General features: G+C 58.3%; 1 protein-coding gene across 1 annotated transcript; it reads left to right on the top strand.

Annotated features, from left to right (window-relative positions):
* The first annotated feature begins 11,181 nt into the window (after window positions 1-11,181).
* On the top strand, window positions 11,182-12,867 carry LOC100285937 (gibberellin receptor GID1L2). The gene has a single exon (NM_001158826.2). The coding sequence runs from the start codon at window positions 11,409-11,411 to the stop codon at window positions 12,447-12,449; it is 1,041 nt and encodes a 346-aa protein (NP_001152298.2). The 5' UTR covers window positions 11,182-11,408; the 3' UTR covers window positions 12,450-12,867.
* Window positions 12,868-13,088: the final 221 nt, after the last annotated feature.

The following is a 13,088-nucleotide window of genomic DNA, read 5'->3' as shown; positions in this document are numbered from 1 at the left end:
GGAATGCAGGCGCGACATACCAAAGGTGCATGAACCACGTGTTCGGAGAGCACTTTGGTCGAACGGTCGAGGCTTACGTCGATGACATCATAGTCAAGACGAGGAAAGCCTCCGACCTCCTCTCTGACCTTGAAACGACATTCAAGTGTCTCAAGGCGACAGGCGTAAAGCTCAATCCCGAGAAGTGTGTCTTCGGAGTGCCCCGAGGCATGCTCCTGGGGTTCATCGTCTCCGAGCGGGGCATCGAGGCCAACCCGGAGAAAATCGCGGCCATCACCAACATGGGGCCTATCAAGGACTTGAAAGGAGTACAGAGGGTCATGGGATGCCTTGCGGCTCTGAGCCGCTTCATCTCACGCCTCGGCGAAAGAGGCCTACCCTTGTACCGCCTCTTGAGGAAGACCGAGCGCTTCACTTGGACCCCCGAGGCTGAGGAAGCCCTCGGGAACTTAAAGGCGCTCCTTACAAGCGTGCCCATCCTGGTGCCCCCGCTGCGGGAGAAGCCCTCTTGATCTACGTAGTCGCAACCACTTAGGTGGTCAGCGTCGCGATCGTAGTCGAGAGATGAGAAGAAGGGCATGCATTGCTCGTCCAGAGGCCGGTCTACTTCATCAGTGAGGTACTGTCCGAGACCAAAATCCGCTACCCGCAAATTCAGAAGCTATTGTACGCGGTAATTCTGACGCGGCGAAAGTTGCAACACTACTTTGAGTCTCATCCGGTGACTGTGGTGTCGTCCTTCCCCCTGGGGGAGATCATCCAGTGCCGAGAAGCCTCGGGTAGGATTGCAAAGTGGACGGCGGAGATCATGGGCGAGACAATCTCGTTCGCCCCTCGGAAGGCCATCAAGTCCCAAGTCTTGGCGGACTTCGTGGCTGAATGGGTCGACACCCAGCTTCCAGCAGCTCCGATCCAACCGGAACTCTGGACCATGTTTTTCGACGGGTCGCTGATAAAAACAGGAGCGGGCGTGGCCTTCTCTTCATCTCACCCCTCGGGAAGCACCTCCACTACGTGCTGCGCCTCCATTTTCCGGCGTCCAACAACGTGGCCGAGTACAAGGCCCTGGTTAACGGGTTGCGCATCGCCATCGAGCTAGGGGTTCGGCGCCTCGACGCTCATGGTGACTCGCAGATTGTCATTGACCAAGTCATGAAGAACTCTCATTGCCGCGACCCGAAGATGGAAGCCTACTGCGACGAGGTTCGGTGCCTGGAAGACAAGTTCTACGGGCTCCAGCTCAACCACGTCACTCGACGATACAACGAGACTGCGGACGAGCTGGCTAAAATAGCCTCGGGGTGGACAATGGTTCCCCCGGACGTCTTCTCTCGTGACCTACATCAATCCTCCGTCAAGACCGACGACACGCCCGAGCCCGAGAAGGCCTCAGCCTTGCCCGAGGCGCCCTCGGTCGCCGAGGGTGAGGCACTACGCATCGAGGAAGAGCGGAATGGGTCCCGCCTAATCGAAACTAGCAGACTCCGTACCTGCAATATCTCCACCGAGGAGAGCTACCCCTCGATAGAGCCGAGGCTCGGCGACTGGCGCGGCGCGCCAAGTCGTTCGTCTTGCTGGGTGACGAGAAGGAGCTCTACCACCGCAGCCCCTCAGGCATCCTCCAGCGATGCATATCCATCACCGAAGGTCAGGAGCTGTTACAAGAAATACACTCGGGGGCTTGCGGTCATCACGCAGCACCTCGAGCCCTCGTTGGAAACGCCTTCCGACAGGGTTTCTACTGGCCAACCGCGGTGGTCGACGCCACCAGGATTGTACACACCTGCCAAGGGTGTCAATTCTACGCAAGGCAGACGCACCTGCCCGCTCAGGCCCTACAAACAATACCCATCACCTGGTCGTTTGCTATGTGGGGTCTGGACCTCGTCGGTCCCTTGCAGAAGGCACCCGGGGGCTTCACGCACCTGTTGGTAGCTATCGACAAATTCTCCAAGTGGATTGAGGTCCGACCCCTAAACAACATCAGGTCCGAACAGGCGGTGGCATTCTTCACCAACATCATCCATCGCTTTGGAGTCCCGAACTCCATCATCACCGACAATGGCACCCAGTTCACTGGCAGGAAGTTCCTAGACTTCTGCGAGGACCACCACATCTGGGTGGACTGGGCCGCCGTAGCTCACCCCATGACGAATGGGCAGGTAGAGCGTGCCAACGACATGATCCTGCAGGGACTCAAGCCGAGGATCTACAACAACCTCAACAAGTTCGGCAGGCGATGGATGAAGGAACTCCCCTCAGTGGTCTGGAGTTTGAGGACGACGCCAAGCCGGGCCACGGGCTTCACGCCGTTCTTTCTAGTCTATGGGGCCGAGGCTATCTTGCCCACAGACTTGGAATACGGTTCCCCGAGGACAAGGGCGTACGGCGATCGAAGCAACCGGACCAGCCGAGATGACTCACTGGACCAGCTGGAAGAGGCTCGGGACATGGCCTTACTGCACTCGGCACGGTATCAGCAGTCTCTGCGACGCTACCATGCCCGGGGGGTTCGGTCCTGAGACCTCCAGGTGGGCGACTTGGTGCTTCAGCTACGACAAGACGCCCGAGGGCGTCACAAACTCACTCCTCCCTAGGAAGGGTCGTTCATCATCGCCAAGATTTTGAAGCTTGGAACATACAAGCTGGCCAACAGTCAAGGCGAGGTCTACAGCAACGCTTGGAACATCCGACAACTACGTCGCTTTTACCCTTAAGATGTTTTCAAGTCGTTCATATGCCTCGTTCATACACAAATAGCGTCTAACCGTCAAGGAAGGGTCAGCCTTGCCTTGGCGAAGCCCGACCCTCCCTCGGGGGCTAGAAGGGGGGAACCCCCTCTGCGTCAAAATTTTCCTCGAAAAAAAGTCTTCCACCAAAACGACTTTCGTGTTTCTCGGCTATATCAGTAACAGAACCCCGCAAAACAAATAAGAGCGCATGTAAGTGGCAAGGCCGACCGAGCCGAGGGACTTCTACGCCTCCGGGATACGGATACCTCACTCGTCACCTACCGCGAAAAATAACTCTTACTTGGGTAAGCGATTCTGCTACTGACGAACAAGTCCGGATACACGAAACAGGAGAAAAAGAGACGCAACTTTATATCACGACGACAAAGTGTTCAGGCCTCGGCGGCCGCGAAAGACACATACGTGTTCAAAACAAACTGATCCGGCAGAATCAGGCATCGCCCGGGGGAGGAGCGGCACCCTCGGCTTCGTCTCCACCCTCGGCGTCGTTTCCACCCTCGGCGAGATCCGCCTCGGCCTTGGACGGCGATGCAAGTGGAAGGATTTCCACCTCAAAGGAGGACGCCAACACCGCGCTTGGGCCCGCAGTGGCCACGTCAAGCCTCTGAACTTCGGCCAGGGCAGCTTCATCTTCATCGGGAAGACAGCACCCCTCGCTGACCCGCTCCAGATCCACATTGTAGTGGGAAGCGAGCACGGCGAAGGCCCGCCTAACGCCATGATGCAGCGCCTCACAGAGTCTGCCGCGCACATGGCCGCCCAAGGCTTGCAAGCGACTCTGGGGGGAGCTTCCCGAAGGGACGTTGTCAAGACCGAAGACCTGGAAGAAGGCCGAGATAGCTTCGGACATGGCCACGCGGTCGGCCTCCTTCTGCTCAGCCGCCTGGGCAAGTGCCTTGGCGGACTCGTTGAGGGCAGACTCGAACTCTGCAAACAGCCAAAACAGAATTCTTCAAACACGAGTTGAAGAATGAAGCTGAATCAAAGTCTCAAAGCAGTCAAGACATACCTTCAGCTCGGGCACGCTGCTCCGAAGCTGTGGCTTGGGCGGACTGGGCGGACCCGACGGCCACGGTTAGGTCCTGTGCAAGGGCTCCGGCCCGAGCAGACACCTCGGCTAGCTAGCCCCCAAGGGCCTCGGCCCGGCTTTCAGCCTCGGCAGCCTAGTTCCGAGATTGGTCCCGCTCACCGATGACCTGGCCAAGCTCCAACTGCCACTGCTGCGCCTTTGCGCGTGCCGCTGCTGCCTCCACCCCCAGCTCGTCACAGAGCAACCGAAGGTTCGCCGCCTCGGTGCTCCGTTGGGAGAGGCGCTCGGTAGCCTCGGCAAGCGCGGCCCTCAGGAACCACAGTGAACCCCAGACGTCGGCCTCGCGGCGGATGAACGACGACTTGGCGGTGCTCAGATCCGTCAGATCCTGAGGAAGGGAAGCAGGGCGTCACAAAGAGTGCCTTGATCACGTGAAAGGTATGCCTGAAATCCTTACCTGGAGGATCCTGGGAACGTTCCTGGAAAGGACCTCCATGGTCGACCGAAGCGACCCCATCGCTGCCTCGGCACACTCACGGAGCTCGTCCCGAGACTGCTCCTCCCGCTCATCGTCAAGAACGAAGAGGGGCTTCGAGGCACCACGGGTCCAGAACTGGAGCGCCTCCCCACGTCGCTCACTGGGATCGCACCGCGCGAGGATGAGGTTGCCGCTCCCCATGGCGGGCCGCGGTTCTGCGCCCCTCTCCTCCAAGGCGTCAGGACCCCCTGCAGTCGGCGCATCGGGTACCTCCTCAGCTAAGGGGGGAGGTTTCTGATCACCGACCTCGAGTAGCGGCGCCTCAGCCATCTCAGCATCGGCGACGACGGGTGGCTCCACGAGCAGAACGACAACAGCCTCGGCAGAAGCTGGTGCCGGCGCCGGCAACACGTCAGGTGGGCCCAAAGCCGCGGCCGCGCCAGCAGTCTCCCCCAGCACGACGGACGCCTCGACGGAGGGGTCAGCCTGGGGAACTCGCCCCACGGCAACTCGTGCCGCCTGAGCCCCCCGCTTTGGGGCATCTTATGAAGAGGCCAGCCGACCGGCGTGGCCCGGTGCAGCACCGGTTGCAGAAGCCGGCGCCGTCTTAAGGACCTTCCGGGGAGCCAGACCGGTCGAACCGTGCCTCTGTTTGCTAGGAAGAAAAGGAAAAGCAGGATCAGGACACACGAAGAAGGAGCCGGGACAGAAGTATCCTCAGATACTTACCCACTCTGGACCAAGGCCAATCGTGCCTGCGGGGAGGCCCCTCGGGCCTCGGCCCCCGCAGGCGCTGCCAAGGTTTGCCCCGATGCCGGCTTCGGCACCATCCCCGCCTCGGGCACTCGGGGCGCCGAAGGGACGGTCCGCCCAGGCGCAGTCGCGACGACCTAAGGACCAACCTCCTGTGCGGCCGGCACGAGCGACTGCTCTTGGGGGACAGGCGGGTCGGCCTGACTCCCCGGGGTCACCTCAACTACCTCGGCCAAGGGGTCAAGTACCCCCTCAACCTGCCCCTGTTCTTCGGACCGGGACCCTGATGTCCCGGCCCCGGATATCGACGGCGCCAGCCCACTCGGGGGCTGGCTCGACGACCCCTGGCCCAGCCTCAGATCCGGGGTGAGGCCAAGGCGGGCCGCCATGTCGTCGTCTTCGTCATCATCGTCGTCGTCGTCGTCGTCAGGCGTCTCCGGCGACGGCTCCCTCGGAAGCCCGTCCCTCTCCTGCTTCCGACGACGCCTCTCCAAGGCATCCCGAGCCCGCATCCGCTCGTGAGCCCGAGCCTTTTTCGCGTCCTTCTTCTTCTCCGCGGTGACCCTCCGCGCGGCTCGGTCCACCGCGTCCTCCAGGACCGGTGGCAGAGAAGGCTTGTGAAACCCCAACTCCTGGAGACGGACGGAAATCTCGGCTGTGAGAACCAAGGGCAATATGACACAAGAGAGAAGAAGGAGCGGACACTCACCAGGGATATGCACCCGCGCTCGGGATGCAACGAGGGCTTGGTAAGGGCGCCGGTGTCTAGCCTCCCTACCGTGCCGGCTACCCGCCTGTGGAGGTCGTCAGCGGGGAGGGGGACCGAAGACATCTGCGAACCCTCCAAGTCGACCCCCGGCGTCATCTCCAAAAGCAGCAGCCGCCGCTCCGTCAAGGGGAGCTCCATGACGACAGTGGTTCTCAGCCCCCTACGGAAGCAAGGAGACGTCAGCAAGGACCCGACAGCCTCGTCAGCTGTGCTTTTACAGGGTTTAAGCGCTCCTCCGACGGCCACGACATCACATGAACAGGGCACCAACACCTCTCTGACAGCCACGTCGACATGTACATAGGGCTCTGGCTCCTCTCTGCTAGACATGTTAGCACATTGCTACACCCCCCATTGTACACCTGGGCCTTCTCCTTTTATCTATAAAAGGAAGGTCCAGGGCCCTCGTACGGAAAGGTGGCCGCGCGGGAGGACGGGCTGACGGACAGCTCTCTCTCTCTCCCTCGCGAACGCTTGTAACCCCCTACTGCAAGCGCATCCGCCCTGGGCGTAGGACAACACGAGCCGCGGTTCCCTTTCTTGTTCCCCCTTGTGTTCCGTCTCGCCCTGACCCATCTGGGCTGGGACACACAGCAATAATTTACTCGTCGGTCCAGGGACCCCCGGGGTCGAAACACCGACAATGCTCGAGGAGCGACGATGACGCCTAACAATAGACATGGTTGATGTTCTCTCTTCCATCAAGGTCTCGGAACTAGCATAAGCAGCACATAGTGGACAAGGAAACCAAAGAACTTGAAGCTACATTTGATGCTATGTACCTGGATGAAGTCCTAAGCAAGTAGTGATGAGTTCTGTTTATTTGTTCTGTACCTCTTGTAATGTCTATGAACCTGACCTGGACATGTTCATGTTGAACATTTGAACTAAAACCTAAAAGGAGTTGGTTGTACTCTTTTCCTTCCTAGGGTTTTCTCACGAGGTGTGAGTTTTTACCTAGTAAGGTTTTTAATGAGTCAGCATTACACTAAGGCTCCATTATTATTCACTAGTGTTGTGAACTTGTGATGATTCTGAATGTTGTGAATTTTGTAGATTCTAGATTTATGCACTTTAATTCTGTTAGTATACTGAAATTCTGTTATCTGAATGTGTATATTGTAATCTAGATTTATGTACTGTTGTTACTATACTGAAATTTGTGTACTTTACCAGACTGATGGGCTACCCGACACGGTTTGTAAATCGTGCCCCCGGCCCGGTCCGATTAAGTAGTAGGCATGCCGGACCTGAGCCTGAGTTGCGACTAGGGGTGGATATCGAGCTGGCTCGGCTCGGCTCGACTCGACTCGAGCTGGCTTGTTAAGATAACGAGTTGGCTCGGCTCGACTCGTTATGTTAACGAGCTAAAGATCCAACTTGAATCGACTTGTTTGCCAACTTGAGTTGGCTCGTTTAGCTCGCGAGCCAGCTCGATAATACCATGTCTAGTGTCTACGAATGGATATAAAAACATGTAGCAAAAGAAAAGAAGGAGATCTATTTGGAAAAATAATAAAGTTTGCAACTTAAGATTCCACACTCAACAAATAACAAGATTAACTATAGTAGTGTCGGCGTTTCGAGACCGGGGGGTCCCTGGGCCGACGAGTGAAATGTCGTCGCGTGCCCCAGCCCAGATGGGTCGGCGCGAGGCCGAGCGCGAAGGGGGGAAGAAGGCAGCCGGAGACGGGCGTGAGAGAGGTGGAAATCCCGCGGCCTTCGTGTTCATCCCGCGCCCAGGTTGGGTGCGCTTGCAGTAGGGGGTTACAAGCGTTCCACGCGGGAGGGAGCGAGCGGCCTCACGCGAGCGCCAGTCCCGTCCTCTTCCCCGCGCGGCCAACCCTCTGTAAGAGGGCCCTGGTCCTTCCTTTTATAGGCGTAAGGAGAGGATCCAGGTGTACAATTGGGGGTGTAGCAGAGTGCTACGTGTCTAGCGGAGGAGAGCTAGCGCCCTAAGTACATGCCATCGTGGCAGCCGGAGAGGTTTTGGTACCCGGTTCGTGTGGTGTCGTGGCCGTCGGAGGAGCGCTGGAGCCTGGCGGAAGGACAGCTGTCGGGGCTGTTGAGTCCTCACTGACGTCCTCTTGCTTCCGTAAGGGGGCTGAGAGCTGCCGTCGTCATAGAGCGTGCGGGGTGCCATCATTACTTGTCTGGCGGAGCGAGCCAGATGGGACACCGGTCTTGTTCCCCGTAGCCTGAGTCAGCTTGGGGTAGGGTAATGATGGCGCCTCCTGTTGACGTGGTCGGTCCGCGCCCTAGGTTGGGCGATGTGGAGGCTCCTCCGAGGTCAAGGTCGAGTCTGTCTTCCGTGGCTGACGTCGAGTCCGAGCCCCTGGGTCGGGCGAGGCGGAGACCGTCGGCTGAAGCCAGGGCTAAATCCGAGCCCTGGGGTCGGGCGGAGCGGAGTTCGCCGTCTTCTGGGGCTGAGCCCAAGTCAGAGCCCTGGGTCGGGCGGAGCGGAGTTCGCCGTCTTCCAGGGCTGAGCCCAAGTCCGAGCCCTGGGTCGGGCGGAGCGGAGTTCGCCGTCTTCCGGGGTTGAGCCCAAGTCCGAGCCCTGGGTCGGGCGGAGTGGAGTTCGCCGTCTTCCGGGGTTGAGCCCGGGTCCGAGCCCTGGGTCGGGCGGAGCGGAGTTTCCTATGGTGCCTGAGGCCGGGCCTGACTGCCTGTCAGCCTCACTCTGTCGAGTGGCACAGCAGTCGGAGCGGCGCAGGCGGCGCTGTCCTTCTGTCAGGCCGGTCAGTGGAGCGGCGAAGTGACTGCGGTCACTTCGGCTCTGTCGACTGGAGGACGTGCGTCAGGATAAAGGTGTCAGGCCGCCTTTGCATTAAATGCCCCTGCGATTTGGTCGGTTGGCGTAGCGATTTGGCCAGGGTTGCTTCTTGGTGAAGACTGGGCCTCGGGCGAGCCGGAAGTTTGTTCGTCGCTGGAGGGGGGCCTCGGGCGAGACGGAGATCCTCCGGGGTCGGCTGCCCTTGCCCGAGGCTGGGCTCGGGCGACGCGTGATCGAGTCCCTCGAATGGACCGATCACTGACTTAGTCGCACCCATCAGGCCTTTGCAGCTTTGTGCTGATGGGGGTTACCAGCTGAGAATTAGGAGTCTTGAGGGTACCTTTAATTATGGTCCCCGACAAGTAGAGTACAAGATTAACTATTTTGGATAGGAGATTATTGTGATTTGACTAATTACTCCAACTCGTTGGGCTCGCGAGTCAGCTCGTTATCGTAACGAGTTAAAATACAAACTCAACTCGTTACAAATTATAAACGAGTCAAGTCGAGTTGATCCACTATCAAGTCGAGTCAAACGAGTTAACAAGGTACGAGTTTTTCGTCCAGCCCTAGTTACGACCCACAGTGCAGCACGACCCGGCACGAAACTGTCGGCGTGCCGGGCTCAGCCCAGTCATATTCATGCTCGGGCCGGGTCGGCTACATGTATAGCTCAGACCCAGCAAGCAGCTGGCAACAAGTACTTACGTACTACTACGAGACAATTGCATATTTGGTACTCTAAACACTGTGCTTCGCAATATTGCCATCCGAAACATTTGATTCGCAAAAAAGGTACTACAAACATATTCTAATTGATTATACTACCATTAACTGTATATCCTTCCTTTTCTAATTTGTTTCCATGTATTTAGGATCTCAGGAGACAAAATTACCCCTGCATACGTGTACGTTCGTTCTCTGTCTCTAGATTTTCTCGCCGCCATGGATGACGATCGCGCACATCACGCACAAACTGCCGCCGCCGGACCGAGACCTCGACTGGCCACCACCGCACCGAACGCTGTCGTGGAGGAGCAGGCCCCGTGCCCAACGCCGTCCGCCAGGCACGCCCCCGCCACGCCGTCCACCAGGCTCGTCCTCGCCGCGCTGTTGCCTGGACTGGCCACCGCGGGGCTGGCTGAGGACGCGCTGGCCAGGGCCACGCCGACCGCCGCGCTCCGCGAGGAGGTGCTGGCCGAGGCGTCGTCCGCCGCAATCGCCCACGCCGCTTATGCTGGTGCTCCATTTCGTCGGTGAGCTGCTTACAGTAGCACTTTGTATGCGTATGACGTATGATACAGTATGGGCAATAGCATTAGCTGCAGAGAAGGCCGGATATGTTAATTTTTTGTGCTATCTGAAACAAACGATGGTTCCACTGATTTCAACAAAATAAGTACTTCTAGGGCTGCTAAAAAAATTTCTTCCAGTTAGTATAAACTTTTTTAATGTAAACTCATGACCTTTTCGTGATGACATGTGAACTCACCACATTTTTATGGTTATTTACGGCTACTGTTCATGCTACTGTTCGTGACCTGTTCATGCTACGTGACGAATCCATCCTGCTGTCCGTCAGTGGCGAATCTAGCCGAAAATATGATCGGGGTCATCAAGAGCAGCTTTGCTATATCATACAAATTTTTATGAACTTTAACAGTATTTTGCTAAAGGATTTATAAAATTTATCGGGGTCGCCTGACCCCGATAAACCCCCCTAGATTCGCCCCTGCTGTCCGTGACCTGTTCATGCTACTGTTTGTCCTACTCTTCATGTCATGTTCGTGTCCTGCTCCTATCCGTGACCATCCCTGTTGGTGAGCTGATCGGCGAGCAGCAGTGCAGCACCTGTTTGGCGATGTTCGGCGAGCAGCACCTGTTGGCGATGTTCGGCGAGCAGCACCGCGACCTGTTCAGCGAGTAGCAGCAGCTGGCGAGCCATTCGTGTGACCTAGGGCGTATAATTACATAGGGGTAAAAGTGTCTTGTCAGGAACAAAATACATGGGATTTGATTAGAAAAGGAAAAGAATAGGCTAAATGGCAACTTAATCAATTAGAATATGTTTGTAGTACCTTTTTTGCGAATCAAATGTTTTGGGTGGCAATATTGCGAAGCACAATGATTAGAGTCCCAAATATGCAATTGTCTCTACTACTACGGAGCACCATGGCTCTGGAAAGATGCTTAGTTTGTGCTTTGATTATCTTGAAACCCATGCTGTGAGTGTGATGCGTGTGATTCAAACAAGCATGGAAGGGGTTCAAGAAACGCATGCAGCTTTTCTTCGCAGCGCTCAAACGCCTGGAGTGGACTAAAGAAGTATGAACCGTCCGTGCTTTTTTTAGGAGCCTGCAACTTTACGCTCAGATGCCAGTGGGGCCTTGAAAAAAACCTTTCCAGTTCGTCGAAAAGCGCGAGTCCCATGCCGACCACCTCGCAAATCAAGAGCACAAATCGCGCCATTGGCATAACAGCAGTCTTAAAACTTTTTTGGCGGGTGGTGTGAACTGTAGTGAATCGCGCGGGCGGCGGTCACATGCCCTGCACGGTACGGTCCAGCGCGCGAGAGTGAGGAGGAATTAAAGGCCCGGCCGGGCGGGCCGGCGCTAAAGCGGTCGTCGAAAGCCCACCACCACGATCCGCGCCACAAAATAGTGCGGTGCGCCCAGCCCTGTCGGCTCGGCTGCCTCCGCCTCCGCTCCGCGCCGCGCATATAACCGGACCCCAGTTCCGTGACGGCCTCAGTCAGTCCCCGAGGAGGAGGAACAGCTAGGTGCGGAAAGGCAGCTCTCAGTCTCACACTCTGCCAATCCCAGCCTGAGTTCTGCTCTGCTCTGCTTCTAGCCATGGTGGCCTCGCGGATCTTGCTCCCGCTGCTGCTCTCCCTCTTCCTATGCTCGCATTGCTGTACCGGAGCGGCGGCGGCGAAGCGGCAGCTGCTGCAGGCGCAGTCGCAGGTGAAGTTCGACTTCTCCCCGTTCCTGATCGAGTACAAGAACGGGCGCGTGAAGCGGCTGATGGGCACCAACGTGGTGTCCGCGTCGTCGGACGCGCTGACGGGCGTCACCTCCCGCGACGTGACCATCGACGCTTCGACGGGCGTCGCCGCGCGGCTCTACCTCCCGAGCTTCCGCGCCAGCGCCCGGGTGCCCGTGCTCGTCTACTTCCACGGCGGCGCGTTCGTGGTGGAGTCGGCGTTCACGCCCATCTACCACGCCTACCTCAACACGCTGGCCGCCAGGGCGGGCGTGGTGGCCGTGTCGGTGAACTACCGGCTGGCGCCGGAGCACCCGCTCCCGGCGGCGTACGACGACTCCTGGGCGGCGCTCAGGTGGGTGCTGGCGAGCGCGGCCGGGTCGGACCCGTGGCTGGCCCAGTACGGCGACCTGTTCCGCCTGTTCCTGGCCGGCGACAGCGCCGGCGGCAACATCGCGCACAACCTGGCACTGCGCGCGGGGGAGGAAGGCCTGGACGGCGGCGCGCGGATCAAGGGCGTGGCGCTGCTGGACCCCTACTTCCAGGGCCGGAGCCCCGTGGGCGCCGAGTCCGCGGACCCGGCGTACCTCCAGTCCGCGGCGCGCACCTGGAGCTTCATCTGCGCGGGGAGGTACCCGATCAACCACCCCTACGCGGACCCGCTCCTGCTGCCGGCCTCCTCGTGGCAGCACCTCGGCGCCTCCCGCGTGCTGGTCACCGTGTCGGGGCAGGACCGCCTCAGCCCCTGGCAGCGCGGGTACTACGCCGCGCTCCAGGGCAGCGGCTGGCCCGGCGAGGCCGAGCTGTACGAGACCCCCGGCGAGGGCCACGTCTACTTCCTCACCAAGCTTGGCTCGCCGCAGGCGCTCGCCGAGATGGCCAAGCTCGTCGCCTTCATTAACCGCGACTAGCAGCCGCCGGAGTAAATCCGGTACATGCAGGCCGCTGCAGTGCCGCGACAACATCAGCATACCTATAGTAACTAGCGAGAGCGAGGTGATTGGTAGTGGTAATTACATTTTTTTTTGGGTCCTTGATGATGATTACTGTGCGTCGGAAGAAAAGAACGGTTCCTCTCTCCAGAAACCTCGTCCGGACGGATAGGAGGGGACCGGTGTGTTCGCTTGCGCGGCGTTGCGTGTCATTGACTGCAGTCTACAGGCTACCGTGCCGTGCACTGTTAACTGCGTGTAGCGCGGTACTGCCAGACTGCCAGTTACAGTAGTCTTCAGAGTATAATATTTTTTAGTATAGAAGCGTCACTCTACTACCGACCCAATGCATCGTGTAACTTTTGTGGTACTAGTGCTATATGGTGGTGATTTTGTCGGAGTGGTCATTTTTTTCCCCTGTGGCAATCACATGCGCCGGCCACCGCGGTCCGCGGCGGAGAATGTGTGTCTCGTATCTCTTTTTATTTCTATTTTTCAAAAAAAAATTAATCTCCTGGGGGTGTGCGATCGTGTCAGTGTGTTTCCCGCATTTCGGTGGCTCGGTCTCGACCCCGGCGCCGGTGGTGATGGGGCTCGGCACGCGCGTCCTCCGCCGGT

The sequence above is a fragment of the Zea mays genome, chromosome 7 (assembly GCF_902167145.1).
Source record: "Zea mays cultivar B73 chromosome 7, Zm-B73-REFERENCE-NAM-5.0, whole genome shotgun sequence".
Lineage (NCBI taxonomy): Eukaryota > Viridiplantae > Streptophyta > Magnoliopsida > Poales > Poaceae > Zea > Zea mays.
The sequence above is the reverse complement of the archived record's forward strand: the minus strand, read 5'-3'. Positions and strand labels throughout refer to the sequence as shown.